This window comes from Tachysurus vachellii, chromosome 17 (assembly GCF_030014155.1).
Source record: "Tachysurus vachellii isolate PV-2020 chromosome 17, HZAU_Pvac_v1, whole genome shotgun sequence".
Classification (NCBI taxonomy): Eukaryota; Metazoa; Chordata; class Actinopteri; order Siluriformes; family Bagridae; genus Tachysurus; species Tachysurus vachellii.
In genome coordinates this window covers 6,169,600-6,193,137 of record NC_083476.1, presented here as the reverse complement: position 1 = coordinate 6,193,137, position 23,538 = coordinate 6,169,600, and the positions used below count along the sequence as shown (strand labels likewise).

At 36.7% G+C, this 23,538-nt stretch overlaps 1 protein-coding gene across 4 annotated transcripts; it reads left to right on the top strand.

Moving 5' to 3' along the window:
• The first annotated feature begins 344 nt into the window (after positions 1-344).
• Positions 345-23,114, top strand: LOC132860344 (cingulin-like protein 1). 4 transcript variants are annotated; one of them, XM_060891525.1, is made up of 20 exons: positions 345-485; positions 5,840-5,961; positions 10,544-10,658; positions 11,150-11,365; positions 14,338-14,697; positions 15,251-15,496; positions 15,759-15,854; positions 16,222-16,356; positions 16,854-16,949; positions 17,263-17,469; positions 17,637-17,741; positions 17,896-18,048; positions 18,164-18,331; positions 18,689-18,862; positions 19,175-19,264; positions 19,856-19,939; positions 20,353-20,471; positions 20,580-20,688; positions 20,956-21,119; positions 21,617-23,114. In XM_060891525.1, exons 1-20 carry the CDS (start codon positions 354-356, stop codon positions 21,750-21,752), a joined length of 3,027 nt encoding a protein of 1,008 aa, XP_060747508.1. In that variant the 5' UTR covers positions 345-353; the 3' UTR covers positions 21,753-23,114. The 4 variants fall into 4 exon arrangements, with proteins under 4 accessions (XP_060747508.1, XP_060747507.1, XP_060747509.1 ...); XM_060891524.1 differs by having other exon boundaries at positions 16,851-16,949; XM_060891526.1 differs by lacking the exon at positions 14,338-14,697 and having other exon boundaries at positions 16,851-16,949.
• The last annotated feature ends 424 nt before the right edge of the window (positions 23,115-23,538 follow it).

Here is a 23,538-nt window from a genome sequence, read left to right as displayed (position 1 = left end):
ATGCCAAGAGATACAAGTGACTCACACAGTTGCCTTAGGAGTTGCTTAACTTTACAGCAGTAAAGGTAGCAGATCAGCAGCACATGTTCGAGGAGGACAGAGTTATTTAGTGTTTTATTTCATTTTATTCATATAATTCCTCTGTCCTACAAGAGACAGTGCTACAACCGTCTTCTTCACATTTCTGCATGCTGGCTGCTGATTGAGCTTTTAGTATTGCCGACACAACATTATGCACTATTAGTTATAGCTGTGGATGTTGCTCAGTAATTTTGGGTTAGATTAGAACCGAAGACTTTTTTTAATCTGGATGGTAACAACTTTTGCATAATAATGCTGTCCTGTGTTTACACATGCAATGTGACCGGAAAAACGAGTTGTTTAGCCCCCACCCTCCACCTCCTGCTTCTCTCCTGCGCTTCACTTCTCTGTTCATCTGTTCATTTCTTGCTCCACTATGGAATAGACACAATGAACCTGAGCAGGTAAGACATCACCTGGTGTGTGTGTGTGTGTAATTGTTAATACTTTAATCATACACCACAGCTTTACCTTCATGATGAGACATTATATCAATATCTCTCTGGCAAACATTCGGTTCCAGTCTATAAGCTTTACTTTGTGCTTTGGATGATGATCAAGATGTACTAGATGATATCACTGCTTGGCAAGTCTACACACATGTTTGGAGGTTGGTTTTGGCTCCGTCTCAAACACTTGTATTCATGTCTTTTTTGTGCTTTCCCGAAGCACAAGGCATTTTAATACGCTGCAACGTATGTTTTAAGAAGTAAGGTTTAAAGATTGCTCCATTATCAGTAACCTACAGTTAGAAGTCATATTATCAATATCTTCATTCCTTTATCAGCTCTTGGCTGATCCTGTTGCTTTCCTCGTACGAGTGCCATCTCATACGCTACACTACAGACAGTTGGCAGACACATTTTTTCTCAGGGTTTGTTATTGACTCATCTGTGTTACATCGTTGTTTTAGGCTTTACCGTCAAACTTTCCCAAGAGCTCTTATACGACACACTGGCCTTTAGAAAGCACTCTTGGTTTAGAAGTTGTCCTCCATGAAATGACCATGAATTTGGGTTCTTTAGCAAGACACATTAAATTAGATACAGTTTACGGAATGTGGGTTTATTAGCAACAACAGTTTTCCCCCCTAAACATGTAAATATGTATAGCACAATATAATTTTTGTCTTTAGTCAGTACAATAAACAATGAGCTTTTCTTTTTAACATTTATGAAATGCATATTTTCCAAAATGTGCATGTGTTTCTAAAAGTAATTTGATAGATTGATTTCAGGGTAAAGCATGTAGTACATTTTGTATGCACACATTTGATGTGTTGTGCAACTGATAGGGCAGTTAGAGTTGGTTTGGCTGGTGTTGACTTACTTAGTCTGTCATCGTGTTACAAAATAAAATGAAAGTAGCGATACAGAAGGTAAATGTGAGAAGTTTTGAGAGTTTTTTGATTAGTTACTGAGTTTGCTTAAGCCCGGGTTGTGTGTCTTTTAGTATTTCTGAAGATTTGAGGACTTTGTACATAGACGGGTTTCATACGTGTTACAAGAATGTTTGTTAGAGGAGAGGAAATTACCAGCTAAATTAAAATCTCTCATTTCACTGCAGAGTGATCGAGTGGATCATTAGAACGTGCTACAGTTTTCTGTGGAAGTGATACAGCATTATTAGGATTTTAAGTCAACCAGATCAGGTTTCGAACGTCTTTTAAAAATACCCTAACTATCTAAGAAACATGATCTGTAACCTTATTTGTAGTTTTTTTTATATAGTTACATGCGAGTTGAATTTCATACCCACAATTTATGAAAATGAGAATAGCACCAGCTTGAGCTTCATCTGTCTGTCTCCTTCATCTTGCTTCACATCAGCTCTTTGTTTTCCTTATAGTTTAAAGTATCAGGTAAAGTATCAGTAACATTAGTAATTTTACTCTAAAACCTTTGAAAACATTCAGTGCTCATTACATTTCCATATACACGATCAGACACACCTTCCATCCTCAACCGATGAGCGTTCACTTGAAGGTTAGTTCACACACAGAATCACAGAAACCCTCAATGTGCTGTTTTTGGATTTCAGATCTGTACACATCAGCTCAACAGTGTGCCACAATTATACATAAACACCCTTTCTGTGTCATAACACAAATATGCATCAATGTAGATACGAGTATAAATCAGCCATGTCTGCAGGAACAGTAGATTTTGCTCAGAAATTGAATGTGAACTTTCCCATAATCTCTGCCCATGTATGATTTATGACTACTTAATGTTTGAGGGAAATAGTTAGATTTTTTGCGTGGGAAAGAGAGAGAGAGAGTATGTGTGTGTGTGTGTGTGTGTGTGTGTGTGTGTGTGTGTGTAAAACAACTTTATAAGGCATCAATAATTAGAATTGTTTATTTACAGAATTTGAGTATGTCTTACATCCAGAGTGACTTACATTTTATACAGCTGAGCAATGGAGGGTTAAGGGCCTTGCTTAGGGGCCCAGCAGTGGCACTTCTGTGGACTTGGGACTTAAACTCACAACCTTCTGAGCGGTAGCCCAACACCTTAACCACTAGGTTACGACATCCCTCTTTTTTATTAGCATTAATAACTTTACTGCAGTAGCCTTTCTTGCAGTGAAATTCATCCTATACATTTTCTTACTTAAGAGTACACACACGCACACACTCTCTTACACCAACGTTAAACACTAACTTTTAATCTTGTCTCCCATGTCTTTTTAAGTCTCCGGGGAGAGAATAGAGAATGATCAATCAAGCAGACAACAAACACACACACACACACACACACACACACACACAGAGGGTTGACTTGTGAAGGAGGTCACATTTTCACCCACAGCAACAGGACTGAATGCTAAACACTGTGTCGTTAACCAAAAAATCCCCCGAACCCTATCTTTACTGCACCATGAGCGCCTGCAGCTTTACCTCTGCCTTCGAGTTTGTAAGTAAACTTTAGTATAAATACTATAACATAACTCTTCCGTTGTTTCATTTTTCCTCCATCGCTCTTCTTTTTTTTCTCCTTTCTTCTTCCCGAGCATGTGAAAATGACTGTAAATGTTGATCCTGTACTGTAAGTAACTAGTGGTGATAAAATGGAGCTCCTTATGTTTTATGTAGGTTTTCTTATATATTTTCACACAGCAACACAAAATTTGCATTAGAAAACCAAGAGCAATACACTCTTTGTATCAGAGTGTTATTTTATTTTTTTTACATTTCAGAGATGTTATGTTTTTGTATTTTGGTTTGAATTCAAGTTTTTGTTTCGGAATGACTTGAAATGCATTCGCGTTTATTCAGGTTTTCTTTTTCTTGTAAGGGTGTTTGATTTCATTCCAGCACCCATAAAGGTTCCTGATCTCCTTTTATTAAGGCTTTTTATGATTAAGGATTAGGACGAGTCGGGGAAATCCTGCTCTTAAAAACACCACCTCCTACACAAAACCTGTGTTTGCTTAGTCTGCATTCCTTTCACTGTTTTTTATCGTCAGTTTTTATCTGTCCTCCACTCCACCCCACTTATGGATAGTTGCATAATATGTAACGCTCCACAATTTCTGGTAAATCTGCACCGGGTTTGGTTTGATGGAATATTTGTCCTCCTGTTTCCCATAACTCCATTAGGGAGTCACACCCATCTCCCTGCTGGGGAATCTCCAAACTGTTACAGGAAATCATTCAGGTGCTGTGTTCGCTAGATAGTTTATAAAGATCACACACTTTTCACATTTCTATGTTCAGTTCAATACGAGGTAACGCTGTGCATCAGTGTATCATCACTCTTGTTATTGTCTTTTAATAGAGCATCTAATAGCACAATTCCAACCAAACATTTTTATAGTAAGTTTCTTTTGTCCAAATCAGCAACCTGGATGAGTGAATGCAAGAGGCTTCGACATAATGTTTTTGAAAATCGTTTCCAAATACCATTCTAAAGAGTGAGTAACAATAACAGGTCACATTACAGATTAGTAGACACATATACAGCTAATACACATATTAATTCATCAGCATTTATTTGAATGGATTGAACACAATTATAACATCACTTACAGACCAGGATAATTCAATATTATCCCAGAAAACAAAGTTTCTATATTATGGTTTTAACAATACATCGATATGGCACTGACCTTGTGTGGATAAAATCTGTATAAAATAGAGATCTATTGGAACTTTAAGTTTCACAGTAGGTTTATCACTCATGTTTAGTATTAATTCGACATGACTAGTCATTTATCTCACCATCACTTGTTTTGTCGGATGTAGCTCCAGACTACAGCTTGTAGATTTAGCCACAGGGCATTTTGGCTGTACATTTGTCTTTCTCTCCCCCAAACCGTTCCAGGCCTTTTCACATGATGAATCACTCGAACTCATTCCCAAAACAGATCTGTTGTTCTTGCCGTCTTCCGTGGCAGCTTTTACTGTGCTGGAAAAGCATGTTGGTTGTTTGTTAGCTTCAATTGCCAGGAATTCATGATAACTGAGTGTGAAAATGTATTCCTGTTTGGTGGCCGGTTGCATTTAGCGAAACGTTCTCTTTCATTAACTCCAACTGCCAAGAAGATTCTCGTATGAATCTTCCAAACAAAGCTGAATCGCATGCTCCGAATGGTAGGTTACATCTAGCAGCATTTCTCCTCTTAACAGTCGACAGACTGGATTTCCTTCATCATGACAAGACCTCAGGACAAGCAAGCTAAGCTGAGTAACATCTGAGCAATGACCTTTAGGTTTGCTTTCTAGGTTGAGAGTTGCGGTTTCCACTGGAGATTGCGGGAAGTCATTAGAACGTGTTTGCATTCCTGCTGGTTTTAGCAAAACGTCCTCTTTTGTTGAAAACAAGTGAGTGTTCTAGTGATGGTCTGAATCATTTGCCCTATGGTCACGTTTTTACTCCAAGATTTCAATGATTAAAATTCCTCAGTAAAATCAGAGAGGTTTAATTCCCTTAAACAGAAAACACGGACAATTCATAACGGACTGTCCTACTCAAGGTAATGTCAAGGTTAAGTTGCTGATGCATATCAACTATTAATATTTGACTAAAATATATAACATCACAACAGTTTATATAAACAAAGCAAGTGGTGTGTGATCAGGATACTCAGACAGATTTGAATGTAATACAAAGATACAACAGCTCTTTCTCAGTTTTTAAATAACGTGTTATTGTATCACAAAATGTTGCATTAGTAGAGACCTTGGGGTTTTGGATGCGACTACAAATCTGAGCAATAAAAACAGCTTAAATCCACTTACACTTGTTAAAGCGATGCTGAAACACAAACCAGATTGCAGACTGTGCAGATTGACGTGGCCTGTAGCCGCCTGTCACTTCCATCTGTAGGCTGGAACACTATTGTGGCCAAAATTGCCCACATAATGCATTACTCATTATATTGTGTTTTTTAAGCATTAAAATTTTAAATCTGTGCCTTCTGCTTCAGGCTCTTAGGATTGACAAACACCTGATGCACATCCTATAATTATGTTACGTTAGACTGATCAACTCAGCATATATCTGTCTCTCTCTCTCTCTCTGTGTGTGTGTGTGTGTGTGTGTGTGTGTGTGTGTGTGATACAATAATTTTTTTTTTTTTTTTTTTTAGTTTTGACCTTAAATTTCAAGGGTATACATTATATTTTCTGAGATATGTGAATATCTGACCCTTAAGTTAATTCTTGAGTTAAATAATAATCTTTTGAATTTGTTCTGCTGGATACTACTGAATTGTATGTTCTAATGTTGCTTAATCTATTGATATCTTGAAGGTTTCTCCAGAGAAGCTCAGTGACAGCGCTGGAAGTTTGTGGAGTCTCATCACTGAGAGTCACCACAGATTAATAGACCTGCAGAAAGAGACAGAAAGGGAGATTTCACACGTCAGTCAACAGTGAGTACACACCCACTCGCATGCACACACACGCTCACATGCATGCTGATGTAAATATATATGTAAACACACGCACACACACACACACGGACATGGACGTGCTCTAATATGACAAGTAGCTGGAAATAATCCCTGCACTTTTTTACTTGTGCAGGCCGGTTAAAAATAATTCATTTATTAACTCACAATACTGTCTGTCCAGCTAATATCAGCATATTTCACACATCTATTTAAAGCAAAAGAAGACGAAATAGAAAAAATAATGCATATAGAATATAGCATAGTAGAAAAATAACGCATATGTCTCTTGAAGCTACAACAGAATAGTGTCTTGTTGAGTGACTGCGTGCATACGTGTAAATGGAAATACATTTCGGGATCATATCTGTAATTACTAGTCTCGTATGTTATTGAACAGTAAGCACGAGCCTTTTGTTAAGCTGTTCTGGTTTGACGCAGATGTCAGGCAGGATTTTTAACTTTCTGTCTCTGTGGTAATGAAGCTGAATAGAATTGATTTAAATGTTCTGCATTGTGGCATTGTACTTCAAGCCCAGAGCTTTTCTCATCCTATTGTGCCTTTTTAAACACACTTGGGTACACTAAGGGTACATTTATTGTAATATGTTCTAACAGCCATGCTCTAAATTTAATATCTATATAGACATTGTGTCATAAAAAGGGTGGCACTAGAAAGGAGAATATCCACTCTTACTGTCATTGGGGATTCAGTTGCTAACTAGCACAATAAACACAAACAACTCAAACTCACTCAAATTCCTCCGGAATGGCAAAATAAAGTATAGAAGAAAACTAAAGAAAAATTGGAAAGTGATGTGGATAAAAGAAAATGAGATTTCTGAGAACACCGAGGACATGGACCTGTCGTTCTGGTTACTTCCAGGTCCTCCACCCACATTCTGTATGATTTGTAACCGGTTTGTTTACATCACAATTACAGAAGAAATGTTCTCTCACACGCACACATGCTATGCTTTTACATTCTGTCTCTCTATATATTTTCATTTCTGTAACTTATATTACGGACCATTACATGGGAAACTCTCACTGGTTGTGCAGGTCTGAATAATTTGAACCGTGAGCACATTACTATGTAAACAAACCCTGATCTGACCTCGCTAATCTTCTTTCCGTTTGCGTTCACCCCGAGCAGATGTTAACGCTATCAGGGACACGCATCATTTGCATATAAACGGAATGATCAATTGACAGTGTGATATCGGTCCAATGCAATTTAAGGGTTTACAGTACCTTACGTAGGACGAAGAATTTTCACGTTTCAAAGATGATGATGTTACGTGCCATAACAGTGAACAATAAGTGCAAAATGATTCTACTATTGGATCAAACAAAGTGCTAGAATATTTTGGATTGGATTCGTTCATATGATTTGCACATAACAGCAGAAATGAAATAAATTTTTTGATTTGCTAATCAAGCCCTATCACTTGCCATACTGTATTTACTAGATGTGCCCAATATAAATATGATATAATTTGATATTATTAAACATTGTTCATTACATAAAAATTCTCCCTTTAAATGTTCCAAACAGTGAAACATGCCGTCCCCTTCAAAAAGTATTGGAACAGCAAAGCCAATTCCTTTGTTTTTGCTGTACTCTGGGTTATTTCCTCACGTTTACCTCTGGATGTGTTAAGCATCTTGGTATTAAGCACACTGAAACATTATTGATGGGTGTTTCTTGTTGCCCTGTTGTTTGTTTTAAACAGTTAATAGCTCTGAATGTATACTCTTGGTCTGAACTTGAGATCATCGCATTTGTTATATGAACCTAAAATGAAGACCCGAGAAAGCCGTCTACAAGAGAAAAGCAGTCCGGTGTGAAGCTGAGAATTTCTACCAGCATTAGCAATGAGCATAGACAAAGTAACCATTTGGAATATCATGAAATAGAAAAAAAACAATGGGATATTAGCAAACATACATGAAGCAGGTTGTACAAGAATAACAACAGCAGTAGTGGTTGACAGAAACCTTGTGCAAAGGAAAACCAAAAAAACAACCTTGACAGGGCAGAAGTGAAGGGACCACAATCCACTGTTCAAAACCGCTGATCAGCAGTAAGAATGTACACAGAAATACAGAGATAGCAGAGTCCTGATAAGTTCTGATAGTCCTTATAGTCCCAACTATGCTCATGGTTCATGCAGGGTGGAGGAAATGTCATCGCTTCTGGAATAGGATCTCTAATCTTTATTGATGATGTAACCCTTGATGGTAGCAACAGAATGAATTTAGATACACTTAGAAATACTTTTTTATTACGTAGATATACTTTTGTTCAGCTATAAATTAGGTGGCCTGCCATCGCATGTCATTGGTTTTACACATCCGACTGTAAATGTCTGACAGTGAAAGCTGAAAATCTGATCGATCGTGCCATGTTCTTTTGTTCACAGACCCAAATATCATCAGTGTATAACATAAACATTAAAACTGACTTGCAGTTCGGGACTTTTTCAGATGCCTACCAGACAAGAGGGCACGTTGGAGCACATCCTCGTAATCCACTGATTAAACCAAAAGGGTGTGTCCTCCTTTTACCTCTTAAACACCAAAGGCTGTTTAAAGACTTTGGCTCTCCAAGTACTAGTTCATACAATATCCAGTTTGGTGTTATAACATGGAAAATGATTTAGAGATTTCAAAGGAAGACCTTTGAGCCCTGTATTAGTCTGTGTTTTATGACAGCATGGATGCAGGTTAGAACTTGACAACAAAACATTTTTTGTGGCATGAATAATGTTGTGAGTAATTTACCCAGTGACAGCTGAGAGTGATTTCAAAAGAAATCAAGAGTAATCTGTTGTCTGTTTTTTTTTTGTCTTGTAACCGGAAGAGGTTACACATGTATATGTATGTTGTTTTGTTATACTGCAAATCCTTCAAAAAGGAAAAAGAAAAGTTCATGAATGTAAATATTTAATCCAGGTTTAGTAATATTATTGTATTACTTAGACAAACAGGAGGTACAGACAGATGTCAAAGAAAGAACCAACATAAAGTGTCTTAATATGGTTTCAGGCCACCACAAGCCACCTGAACCAGATTTTATATATGCTGTTTCTAGCCAAAGATGAAGTCATGTGTTAGACTCTCTCTCGCGCTCTCTCTCTCGCTCTCTCTCGCTCTCTCTCGCTCTCGCTCTTGCTTTCTCTCACTCACTCTAACACTCTCTCTCTCTCTCTCTCGCTTTCTCTCACTCTCTTTCTCTCTGTCTCTCTCTGTCTCTCTCTGTCTCTCTCTCTCTCGCCCTCTCTCTCTCTCTGTCTCTCTGTGTCTTTGTGTCTCTCTTCTGCTGCTTGTTTAGTGTTTGGTCTCTGGGTGATTTTACTTGTCTCCCTTGCCCTTGACTTTGCCCTGTTTTAAGACAAACTTACACCCTTGTGCTTTGACCAAAAAAAAAAAGAAAAGACATAACTTTATGAAGTCTGGCTGATGTCATTCCCTCTGTCCTTCAGGGGACACATCATCCTTGCAATATCAGCAAAATCCACATATTTTGCCTCATTAGCATGGAACTTTCTTCTTTGTGTGTGTTTGTGTTATGGTGGGTGGGATTGCTAATTTCTGATTGCTAATTATAAATTAGGTGTGTGTGTGTGTGTGTGTGTGTGTATGTGTATATATATGTGTGTATGTGTGTATATATATATATATATATATATATATATATATATATATATATATATATATATATATATATATATATATATAAAATATTATATTATATATATATATATATATTACAGATAGTTGCAGATAAGTTTCTGCAGGCTGTTGCCACAAGTATCATGTGCTTGTACAATGGCAGCATTCCTCTCTGGAGAGATTAACTGTGGCAATATCAGTGAGTGTGAGACAGTGTGGTAACTATGCTTAGGAAATATGACAGGAGTGGTGAGAGAGAGAGAGAGAGAGAGAGTCAGAGAGAGATTCAGAGAGAGAGAGAGAGAGAGAGTCAGCTGTTGAAATACAGCTGTTGAAGCTCATTGGAAATGTCTGTTAAACTCTGCATAAAGGGCAGCGTGGGAAAGTGGAGTTTGTTTTTAAAAATGGGGAACATTTTATCATTCAACTTTCTACTTTTGGTGTACTGTTCTAATTTGTTGTGAGAGATTGGCCATTTTCACGCTCCGCTTCTTTATTTTATATTCCTGTCATTCTAAAAGACAGACAGGCAGACAGACACACGCTCACACACACAGTTATAGCACTTCTAGCAGAAAAACTGATGTATTTTAATAGTGTAGTCTTGTGATCGTGCATCTCCCTCTAGTGGAGGCACCATGGACTATAATTTATAATGTTGCATGTATAATGTATAATTTATAATGCAGCTGAATGTGAACGTTTTATCGCTAGAAGCTTATTAATGACTTTTTAAAGCTGTGACCATGACCTATTCTCACGGAGCTGGACATTACAGCGTTCATATGCAGCAATCGTATAAAGAGATAAAAGATGGAAAGGAATGTCTAAGTAAGAAAAATGATTCTGTACAAACTAATACCCTCTTTAATTTTGTGTGTGTTAGATTGACGTCAGTGCGACTGCAAAGAAAGGTCCTGAATTGTGAGACAGCAGGTTCAGAGACTCTACAATCTGATTCTGAACATTTGCAGAGAAGCGTAACATCTGAGATCAGCATTGTGAGTAAAATACACTACAGTAATAATCAGATTACAGATTAAATACAGGCTTGTTTACTTCTCCTGCATATCCTGCATATTCTACTGCTCTCTTGCAAACCCTCCTGATAGGAACAGAAATAACACACCTGTTTTCATTGTATTTGTATTTTCAAAATTACTTGGAACATTTCTTATAGTTTTGTTATAAATGTTTCAGATAACTTTTGCTTTCCCACAATTTTCTAGTAACTATCATTCAGATTAATTATTTTAATTAAACTAATGCTTTTATTTCAAACCATTTCCAAATTTGGAATAAAATTAAAAACAATAACAATATTTACTATAAAATGTTTTTTTTTCTGTTGCAAATGATCTGCTTATAAACAATATCACTTTTTTTTTTTTTAAATTTAAGAAAGTTTGTGATGTTCCTCCTGGACTTTAGGATCCGAGTGCATAAATTTAACATAATTAACATTGCCTCCTTCTTTTATTCTGCCTTACAGTGTTGTTCTGGGCACAAGTGTGACCTACGGCAGTGTTTTGTGGGTAAGGTAGCACACGCAGAGCAGCTTCAGTTTCGTGAGCAGGCCCTCATCGCCCTGCTGAGCATGCTTGGGGAAAACATCCAGAGATACAGAGAGGAAAGCACTAAACTTGACCACCTGACCGAAAAACTGAGTTGCGGAATGCCAGGAAAGAGTCAGCCGGACAATAAAATGGTAATTAACATTTTATATGTGCCACAATTGTCTTTGTGTCACAATTGTCACAATTGTCAGGATTTGTAACACAAAATCATTGTAAAATGACACAGCAAGACATTCAAGAAACAACTCCAAGTGTTTACCTTTGTGGTTAGCTAAAGGTCAGGTTTCCAAATAGTTTGATGCTGTTAATTGAAGGAATGATTAAAGTCTCTGTGTAACAGCTCATATTTATACCCCAGTGAAACAGGAATAAGTAAAATATCAAGGAAATCATAGGAAATATCATAGGAAATTTTCAGTTGTATCTTATTGATGATCATTTCTGAAAGAGTGGCAATATCGAATTGTCTAAATTGGTATAACCGTGTTAATCAATATATAACAGCGTTAGAACCCTTTTTGTTTTGGTTTTTATTTACTTTAAATGCTGACTGAACAATATTAAAGAAGCTTTAATAGTGACACAGAAAAAAGATGTGAGTGCAGAGTATGGACAGCCAGAGGCAATTTCCTTCACCGTCCTACATAATTAATCGTCTTTGTGCATTAACTCCCCTAACAAAACTCACGTACAGTGGTGTTTGTTTTTTTGCACAGTTGAAATAGTACAATGCTCTAAATCGCATTTATTTCATTATAGGGATGATCGTTCGAGAAGTCTGCTTTTGTTAATTATTATAATCATAATAATGGATTTGTAATATAATATTGCATGTGTATGTCGATTTGTTTGGGGCAAAATGAGAGTAAATTGATAGGAAATTCCACAGTATATGTAATACTCACATTAGCATTAAAGCACGCTATGTGAAGTTGGTGCACAGAATCACAGTAATTTAGGTCAGGACACATTGAATTCAGCACCATATGTCACTTCTCTAGGCCCCTAAGGAACACACAACATACACACACTCACACACATAAAGTGTTTCAAATGTTTGCCCTGTCCTCAATGTGTGTGTGTGTGTGTGGGTATATGCATGCGCGCACATGCGTGTGGTTGCCGTGGGAATGAGACAGCTGTACTGTAATGCCCTTTTTCCCCCTCATCGGGACACTTCAGCCCATCAGCGAGCTGAAGGCCTTTAGCCAGAAAAGCAGACCAGGGAGCTATGCATTTTGGGTAATCACATGCTCAGTCTCTGAAAATTGGGTTTGTCCCTGGGATTAGCACAACAACCGGAGCTTATAAAAGCTAGCACTTGGAATATTCTTTTTTTTTTGTTTTTGTTTTTTTTGAAGCAACGGGATGAAGGACAACACACTTGTCATAATTATGAGATCATATTGTAGGAGAAATTAAATCACATTAAAGTGATTATCCCTCTTACTAAATACACTAAACGATTAGCACTGAAGCCAGCCCTCAGGGAACAGACTAGTGCAAGTTCCCCAGATTCAGTGAGCTTTCCCTGGGGAAGGAAGCGCTGCGAGGGTCTGGATTAGGCTGAACTCTCTTCATCTGTGTAACACACTGGACACTAACCAGTTTGGAGATCCTGGATTAGCACAATTATCTTTTGTGTATTTATCAATATTAAGAGCCTTTTGGTGATTGGATGTGTTTTTTTTTTTCACCCTTTTTTGGCACATTATTTGTCACCAGATGTCAGCCGTTTATGTTTTTTAGAGAGCCAAATAAATTGAGGTTTGTTATTATTATTAATAACAAATGACATTAAGTGATTAGTTACGTGACATGTCATCTATGTTTGTGAAAGTATTTTAAAAAAGACAGAGGGAGATGGAGTAATTGATGCATATGCCATTATATAATCAGACCGTTTTTGTTTTTCTGTCTGTCTAATCCCTTAAGCATGCAATACTATGTGATAATGTGCTGTTCAGCCAAATGTAATTGCATTAGGTCCATCCTTCCTTATGATTAATCATGCAGCTTTTCCAAAACAAAGGCATACAATAAATATAACTGTATTAATTGAACAAAGTTTACAAGAAAGGAAAGGCTGCCAGTTCACTTTAACATCCATTTCCCAGGTGTACCTGTGTTTTCAAACCTCTGACCTCCCACAGCTCCCTTTTCTCCTTTGATATTTCTGTTCTGTGAACCTATGTCTTGTTGAAATGTTATCTTGTCAAGCATGAAACTGTTTGGTGTTTAGCGTTGCTCAGCAAAAAGTCTGCATAGTGCAGAGTCGATTGCTGTGAGGATATCATATCAGTGTCATCATATATATAGACTCATAACCAGAGCTCATAAAAATCACAGCCGGTTTCATTACCATTTATTTGTGTAGTGTTTTTAACAATAGACATTGGCACGGAAAAGCGTTACAGAAATCCTGATTCAGATTTTGATACCTCACCAAGAGTGGCAAGGGAATACTTCGAGTCAACAGGAGGAAGAAACCAGGCTTAAAAGGGAAACCATCCTTTTTGGCCAACATGGAATAGTGGGATTATATGTCATCACAACTGTATTGAAATAATATTCAGCATACTGTGAACAAAAGGCCTTCATGATTTTCTAGCTTTTCTTACTGTTTTTACTGAATGGGTGCAATAATTAGAGTTTAGTAAAAAGTGGGACTGGCACCAGTGCAAATCAATTTCTCAGCTGTCACGTAGGTGGAAATGTTAAGTATAATGTTCCATGTGAGGCCTCAGGTGCAGACAGGTTGTCAGGTTCTTTTATTCCTCAAGCTTATTGTCTCTGTTTATTGGGGCTTCTTTGGCATGAAGAGTCAATTTGACAACTGTGACATTTTCTATCATATGTAGACAGGCATAGAAATTCCTAACAATGGCACTCATTTTAGTTTATTTTTAAGTTAGTTTACAGGCATCTTGCTTTAGGGCCTTGTTTGTGCCCTTATTTAAGTTAAATAAGCCAAGTTATAGAGTTAAAAATGTTTTATAAAAATGAGTTAAAAATATGTAAATGATCACAAAAACAAAAACAAAAAAACAATCTGTAATCTGTCTTGAATCGTTCTTGAAATGTAGATTGGTGTGCTTCTCAGGAAACAGACAACAAAGACATGTTGAGTAGCTCAAACACAGCCATACTTTCAAATGGACATGTCAACGTAGCAAGCAATAACTTGGAGGACGAGAAGAAGAACTGGAGAGCCAGTATGAAGGCATCATTGATGAAAGCGACTAGTCTTACACGATCAGGAAGTGTGAAAAACCTCATCCACAAGTTCTCCGTATCTGAGAGCAGTGAGCAGAATGCACCTAATGTTTCTCCATTACAACAAAGAAAAGACGGAACAGGAGATACAGCAGAGTGCGAAACTCCCACTGTAACAGTAACTTCGCCATCTGGAGAGTCAAAGAATGTTTCCAATGGTCCCAATACACACTCGCACTCTGGCCAGGTAATTATGTGTGTCGTTTGCCGCACCCGACCGGACGATTTGTGTTAATGCCGCATGCAAGAACTTCATCGTTTCACACTGAATCGCATGCATGAACTGCACCCGTCATCGATGTCCTCTGTGTGTGAATGAATTTTCACTGCTTCTCACCACACCACTAACCTTCTTGTGCCAGGAGTGTTTGTTTAAAATCAAATGTTCATTTTTTCTTTGTGTATTGATAAGCCTGTTTGGTTTTCACTGCATGGGTAGATACACGCCTTTGGAAAATGTACGTCTCCTTCGAACTTGTGAGTTTTTTTATTCAGATGGGTTCTGGAGGTAATTTTCTTGTTTTAATTTCACTATATGCTACAACCTGTCTAAAATTCAGCAGAGCTACTTTCACGGCTTTATTTGCACATGTTGTGTTGTGAGCTTCTGGAACTGGTTTGCTTTCTCAGAGCCTGCTGGTATGATTTTTCCAGTGTGTGCACACAAGCGCTCAAACATGCAAACGCAAATAGATACTAATACACTTCTAGTAATGTGTCTTTCTTTCTCTTGATTTCAGTTTAATCAAGAGAATGGACCAACAAGCCTAGAGTCTGAGGAGGAACCACTTACCCCCAAAGCCACCAACAGCCCAAAGTACCAGATGTTCCTAGGGTCTGGTCCGATCAGAAATGGTACAAGTGGACCAGGTGGACCCACTGACACCAGCACTAGTGCTAATGGAAATCTTTCTAAATCAAATTTGTCCCAGTGGAAATCTATGGAATCACTGTCTATGAAGGAATGGGACAGTGGTCCCAACAAGGTGAGAGTGTGTGTCTTGGTTTATTTTTTAACATGCAGGGCAGTGAGTCTTAGTATGATTTCCTTGCTGTGTAAAATTTTAAATAAAATACTGTACCAGTCTTTAAATCTTTATCTAACAATGTTGGTTATTTTTTATTTAATATTAAACTCTTCTCATTCCTATGCTCTTCCTCTATTAACATGCTATTTTGTACGTTTTTATTGCAAAACAACCAACCAGAATGCAAATTCAGTAATATATTTTGTCTCTTCTCTCACAGTTTGGCAATGCTGATGCTCCTCCCAGAGTTTTTAACAGCCCCTACTCAACCATTTCGCTGGACTACAACCCTGTAGGCCGAATGTCCGAATACAAGGTTCTTGTCTTTGTTTTTTTTTTTACTTCACAGGGGTGGTGCTGGTTGGTTTGATATGTTCATAATAACTAGTACTGTACCACAGTTTACTTATTATTATTATTATTATTATTACATTATAGTTACTATACTAGTATTGTACATGATATGAATTCGAATATGCTATATTCATTATTGTTAAAAAGAAGTTTTTGAGAATTGTGTTTAACTTTTTGTATTTGAGAAGAGAATGCATTTAAAATAAAAATAAAAAAAGAAGTTAATATATGCTAACATGAAGAGATCCTCAGTGATTCAAACACGTTAATCAAACTAGTTAATGGTAGTTAATGCCAAAGACAAAAGTTAATGATTGTTTGTGTGTTAGATGCCAGAGAACAGGTCTCCAACTACATCTGAGAAGAATTTATACACTATGAACCGAAGCCCAAGTCCTGTGAACATCATTAATGCTCCCCAAGGACGATTCCCAGCCTATGCCACTCTCGGCCGGAGACCAATGGTAAAAGCCTCTGCTTTCTGTTACTGCAATATTACGAAATTGTACAGACATAATGTAATATCTGACTTGGAATATGTCAATTAATGAAATATTTAAGTAAAATACTAACAGTGCAAAAAATTAATATATTTTACCTTAAAATTGCATATGGCATTTCTCATCTTTTGTTCTAGTTCCTAACTTAATATTACGTAGCAGTGTTACAGAAGATATTTGTTTTAATTAGTCAAATCAAGAAGCTTTTATTGTCATTTCAACCATATATACAGTAGCTGTTGCAGTACACTTAATTATTTATTACTTGATTATAATGCTATTTTCTATAGCACTACCGATAAAATATATATAATAGTATTTTATATATTAGTATATTTTATATATTATAATAGTAATATAATAGTATTTCCTTTAAATATAAATAAATATGCTTTCTTTGAGCAGTGTTCTGTGATTACTAGCTTGTAGTGAATTAGTGTTTATATGATATTACTCAGCAGCAAGCCCCTCCATCACAATACTTACTGAGGAACAATTTGCCCAGCAAACGGGATTACATTGAAGAGCTGACCAGACAGCTGGAGGAATGTCAGAGAGTAAGTAAAGGACAAAGTTTACTCTTTAAACAAACACATTATCTATTACATGTATTCTTTTATTTTGGTGCCCTTAGCATCCTATTTTATTAAGCTGGGTTACATTATATATTGTGCATGTTACGGCGAAGACTAGCTTTGGTGCCTTTGTGTCTTCACACCATCTCTACTATCCTATAGTTTAACTATTCTGATAAGTTTTGGTTGTGAATGTTTCATTAGGACTGTAAATAAAAAAAAAATTGAAAGAAAAGAAAACCAGCTCTGTTATTCTCATTTATTCCAAACGATGTTGTTGTTCTCCTCCTTACAGAGGAACCAGTTTCTGGAGGCCGAAAGCATCGAGTTGGAGAAGGAAAGAACCCAAATTCGTTTTGAGATGCGAAATCTGCTGGTGAATAATGAGGATCTGCTGCGCATGAACTCACAGCTCCAGGCAGAACTGAAGAGGATGAGAGACAGAATTGTTGAACTTGAGAGTGACAATAATGTGATGGTGGAACGTTTCAAGCAGATCGATGTAAGAAATAGTAAAAATCTATGCAATTATCACTACTAAATATTAAATGTACACAACTGAACACAGATTCATACGTTGTCAGGGAATTATATAATACTTGTATGCCCTGATACACACCATGTATCATTCACATGACTGTGTCTCACTTGTGTCTGTTTGTTTTGCAGGTGGAACTAAAAGAGGCTCGAGAGGTTATGGTGGAAGCAAACACTCAGGAATATGCCTTTAACTTCCTACAACAGTCACTCAAAAACAGAATCAAAGATGCAGAGGTGTGTGTGTGTGTGTGTGTGTGCGACACTGTGTTGGGTGTAGCACTCTTTACATTGGGTTTTGTTTGTTTCTTTGGAATGCATGGGATGAAATTTTCCTACAGATTGTGTAGGCTGTTTTATTGACTTTGTGTGTGTGTTTTTGTGTGTGTAGGAGACTCTGGAAAAGCAGACCCAGCATGTACAAGAGCTAACTGAAAAACTGTGGTTGGCTGAAAGGAATCTGGAGGAGATGGAGATTGAAAAAGAAACCAAGGGAAAGAAATCAGTGGAGCTCAAGAGCACTGTAGATAGACTGGAGACTGAGGTGCGCTCGCACACACACACACACACACACACACACACACACACTCAATAAAAATGTCTGATGTGATGATCTTCAGTCTATACCCAGTTTCTCATTTTTACTGTGTGTGTGTTAGTTGTCAGAGGCTCTGCAGCAGGCATCTCAGTCGAGTACTGAGTTGAGTCTACAACAGAAACTCCGAGTAGATGCACAGCTGAGAGTTGAGGAGCTGGAGGAGTGTGTGTTGGAGAAAGATCAGGAGCTTATGCGCTTGCAGCAGATCGTCAGCCGCCTACAGGGAGAGGTAATCACATACACACTGCACTTACAGTTTAGAGCTGTAGCTTAAAATTTGGAGAATGACACCTTGTAGAAAGGCTTGCAGAAAAAAAAATGTACTTTATAACATTACTTAGAGAAGTGATAATCCCAGTGAACGACACAACATAAATCTGTAACTGGAAAATGTGTAAAACCGTATTAAAGTAAATGTCAGCTGAGTAAAACAGCAGCAGTTTTTTTTCCCCTTCAAGTAAAGAAAATTTAATATCTGGATTTCAATCAGTCTCTGTATAACCTTCTTACATGAACACAAGTAAATTCACACTGTATAATGTGTGTGTGTGTGTGTGTGTGTGTGTGTGTGTGTGTGTGTGTGTAGGTTTCAGATAAGTTGATGGATAAGGAGCGGTCTCTAGAGGATGAGATCCAACTGAGGGAGAAAGTTCAACTTCAGTGTAAACAGGCTGAGAGAACAGTAGAAGATATACAGATGGAGCTGAACACAGTCACACAGACCAGAGATGATCTGAGCAAACAGCTTAAACAGACACAGGTAACACACACACACACACTAGATTCTTAGAACAGATATAATAATTATTCTCACCGTTTTTGTATATACAGCATTTTTAAAAAGTTACTGAAGTACTTTTTTTAACTGATGACAAAGTTAAGGACCTGGATAAAGATAAAGGAAAGATATTAACACGCAACTTAATGCAACACGATATTGTCCTCATGAAATGAGATTAACCTTTGTGTAATTTTGTTTTGAGAGAACATCACCTGACATATAGACAAACTTACAATCCTGCAGTAGATTAAAGTGTGTTTTTTTTTTTTTTTTTTTTTTTTTTTTTAACAGGAAAATGTGATTGATCTGGAAACTGACCTGGAGGAGCTGAAGGAGAATGAGCAAAGGCTAATCTCCAAACACAAGAGAGCAGTGGAACAGGTCAGTACACACACATGCATACACAATGAAATATAAACTTTTCCATACTAAAATGTTTTTTTTTTTTTTTTTTTAACCAATTGAGTGCCATCACAATTTAAAAATGTAACAGGAGGAGAAATATCTGAAATCATTTACTGGCATCTTGGATTTTTTTGTGCAAATGTGAAAGTTTTTTTTTTTTCTTTTTTTTTTAGACATATCTAAATGTCTGTATTCTAGACATATCTTTAGACATATCTAAATGTCATATTCTAAACATATCCCCTAATCCACACAATGCTGTGCAATACAAATCTCACAACTAAGCACAACGCCACTGATGTTTACTTCTTGTTCTGCAGTAAAGGGGGTTTGAGCTTTTGAGTGGGACCTTTATTATTAGCTCCATTGCAAGACTAAATAAGAAAATGTTGGACACACAACTGGTTAAATATAGAAGTTGTGTAATTTTTGTTCTGTAAAAGCCAAGGAAAGATATATTTAATTTGACTATAGAATGTGGCGCAACGTTTTTTGCCATAAGTTGGCAACAATTCTATTTATTTATTTATCTATCTATTTATTTATTTATTTATTTTTGTCTTGCAGTTTGAACAGATGCAGGTGAAACTGATAAATGAGAAGGACCTTAACGATAAATTGGAGTGTGAGAAAGTGATCCTGGAGAGACAGGTATAGAAATATACACACCATATATATACATATCAGTTTAAATAATGACAATAGCAGATTTCTTAAATGTCGTAGCCTTTTTTTTTTTAAACAGATGAACATTAAAGAAACCTGTATGAAAAGAGCATGTTGATGAAGAAGTAGTTATTTATTACTTCAATATTCAATATTAATCAATAATAATCAGATATCAAACCTAGCTATGTTATATGACCTCATATGATGGGACTCCTTCAGTGTGAACCTGTAATTAAAAACTATGATATTGAGTTGTACAGTTATCAAATGTCTAATATATTATGTTCTATCTATTATATATAGATTGTGATGCATTTAGTGTGTAAATAACTTCTGTGTTTGGTAATAATACAATATTGTGGTAATTACAATAATTGATTTGACTTCATTCTCAGGTTCGAGAGCTACGTAGTGAAATCGAGGAGCTGCAGAATAACAGAGTTCAGGAACATGTGATCACTAAAGCAGAGACCAGAGCTAAAGAACTGGAGAATATGCTGAGAATGGAGGAGAGGTAACATTCACACACACACACACACACACACACATTCTTGCATAGTTATATGTTATCTACATATACACATCTAAACCTTTCTGCTCACACCTTTTTTTTTCTTTGCAGAGGTAAAGTGGTGCTGCACAACACCATCAGTAAGTTGGAGAGGAAAATTAATGAACTGAGTGAGCAGGTGGAGGAGGAGCACAAGATCGCCAATGAGCAGAAAGACCTGGTACACTTCATTTACACTTTAACTGCATTTATTCATTCTCACCACTAGATGGAGATGTCTGCATGCAGTGTATGATAGGAATAGTAATCTGAAGTGATATTGAGATATAGTCAAGATAAACATGGATACATATACGCTTGTACAGTGAATACATAAATATGGACAAATCAGTAGCTTGCTTTCTGATACTAATTTGTTTTCAGACGTTTCTGTTCTCTGTGGGTTGATGCATTTTTACATTAGTTGTTTTGTTTATTGTGTGTGTAGATGACTCAGAGAATGAGATCTCTGAAGAGGCAGCTGAATGAGGCAGAAGAAGAGGCGAGTCGCCGTGAGGCTCAGTTCAGATACACACAGCGAGAGTTAACAGAGGAAAGAGAGTCCAGTGCTCGGTTACAGAAACAGCTGCTTGACATGCAGCTACAGATGAAGTGAGTTATTTTACACACAAGATTCTTTCTCTACGATGTTTACACACTTTAAGGTTTTACCTGTCTCCGTCGCATAACGACATGACGTAAACACTTTACTGTTACTGTTTATTCTGATTTCTTAACAACACCAAGTGCATCTGTAACTACATTACGTTACATTACATTACTGCATCTGTAATTATGTTGACATAATTACTGATGCAGATAATTAATACTATGTGAACTCCTAACCCTGAGGACCTGCCAAATGTTCCCACAAAGTCAGAACTATTACTGTACATACTCGAATGCTTCTGGAAGACATTTGTTTCCCATCAAGATGAAAAACATCTCCACCTCCTAATCACAGCTAGTTTTTCTCTCATATTAAACAGACTCTGCTTTTCTCTGCTTTAAACAGACATTTGTGTCTTATCCTAAAGGCCTAAGCTTTTTCTTTATAGGCAATAATACATTTAATTAACATATACTGTGTGTTCCTTTTTTTTCTGAAGGAGAAAGGAGTCAGTCATGATGAGGCAAACTTTGGATAACTTAAAGCTGGACTTGTCTGATGATGAGGAGGAGGAACAAAAACAAGAAGTAAAGACATTTCAAGCCAAAATTGAGAAAGACAAGACTACACAATGAACGGAGAGAGATGGTGAATGTACGATAAATATAAATACAGGCTGCAAAAATATTTACAGTACACAAAACTCCAGCAAAACAAATGTTTATCCTCTTTTTTTTTTTTTTTTTTTTTAAAGAAAAAGACACATTTAATACACATTAACTTTAATACCTGGGATCTAACCAATCTTTGTACCTGGGGAAGGAAACTTCTGTTTGTTGGTGGGCTATTTTTTTATAATCAACAGTGTTTTAAGTCTAGACAATAAGCTTAACTCTAAGTCTGCTAAAAGTTTTGCAGGGGTTAAGAGGTGAATAAGTTCTCGCTGCCAAACATATCACACAAGGTGATCTTCGTCATAGAGCAAGGTGCATGTCGTGCACTGTTTATTTTTTAACTGTATAGAGGAAAGTTTTACTATTTAATTGAATTGTTTTTCCTTTCTTTTTTCTGTGTTCAAGGTGTACATGCTATAAGAATAATGTAAATACATTTGTGAACATAACTAATTTGTTTTTCATTTTAGAATTAAACGTGTAAAGCTAGGATGTTAACGCTAGTGGTAAAAAAACAACAAAAAAAACAACTATGTTATGAAAGAACTTTATGAAAGAACACTGGTTTTGTGCTGTAATTTAATGCGAAAAATTTTAAATTGGAAATATTAGCAAATTTCAATTTCTAAATCATGGTTAGCTTGGAAGACTGTGGGGAAAAATTCTAATATTTACAGTATATGAAAGCTAATATCACTAACGGTCATTATAAGCTTAGCATTGTGCTGCTATGCAAATGAGATTTTGCTGGTTTGTCCCAAATGGCTTTATTTAATACTCTGCATTAGCATTTCTGAGTGCCGTAAGCCATTGTTTCTTTATTTGGACTAGTTTGACCAAACATGCTCATGTTCTTAATAACAAATCATGAACTGAAACGCAGTGTTATTTCACTGGACGCTTGCTTCAGTTCAGTTTCATCTAAATCCTTTCTTTAAATTGAGCTCCTGTGCTCAAATATATACATGGAAATACTGTCTTTCCTAAAGCATTGTTATAGATGTGTGTGTATTTGTGCTAAATATTCAAATAAGATCATATTATCGTGCTGAAAAAGCAGCTCAGACCAGCATGGATTCCTTGTTGATCTGTGTTGTGTTTATAGGCTAGTGTTGGGCTGGTGCGGGTTTAGTTTAGCCAGAACAGGCTCATGCTAATATTAACACATGATTAGCATCACTAAATGGCTGAAGGCTGTCATTCACTCTTGTAAGAAATGTTCTCTAAACTGTCCCTTAAAAATGTACTAATAATATGCATTAATATACATGCATGGAAATGTTCTTTTTCCTTGTGCCTTAATATACGTTTATGGATTTACAACAGAGAGTTGTGTCTTTTACCTTGTAAATATAGCAGCAGCATCAGATTGTGTCTAATGGAATACTCAACCAAATGTATATTCAATATACATACAATATAGTGAAACAAAATCATGAGTGATAAGTGTATTGTGCACTCTAGGCACTAGGCTGTGTGGCACTTCAGGCATCGTAAATTTGTAGTCAACTTAAAACTTAAAAACCTCGACAGACCCCCAATAAGCCCCTAGTCCAATATTTGTTTTGTGGGGTTTTTTTTTTTTTTTTTTTTTTTTTTTTTAGAAACAAACCATAGTGTCCCAAAATCCCAGAACAGGGAAAATTGTGTAGCAACACACAAAACATTTGCTAACAGTACAGGAATATGAGCTAATTACCAAATGTTCACTTACATTCAGTAGATGAGAACATTATTGCTAAGCCTG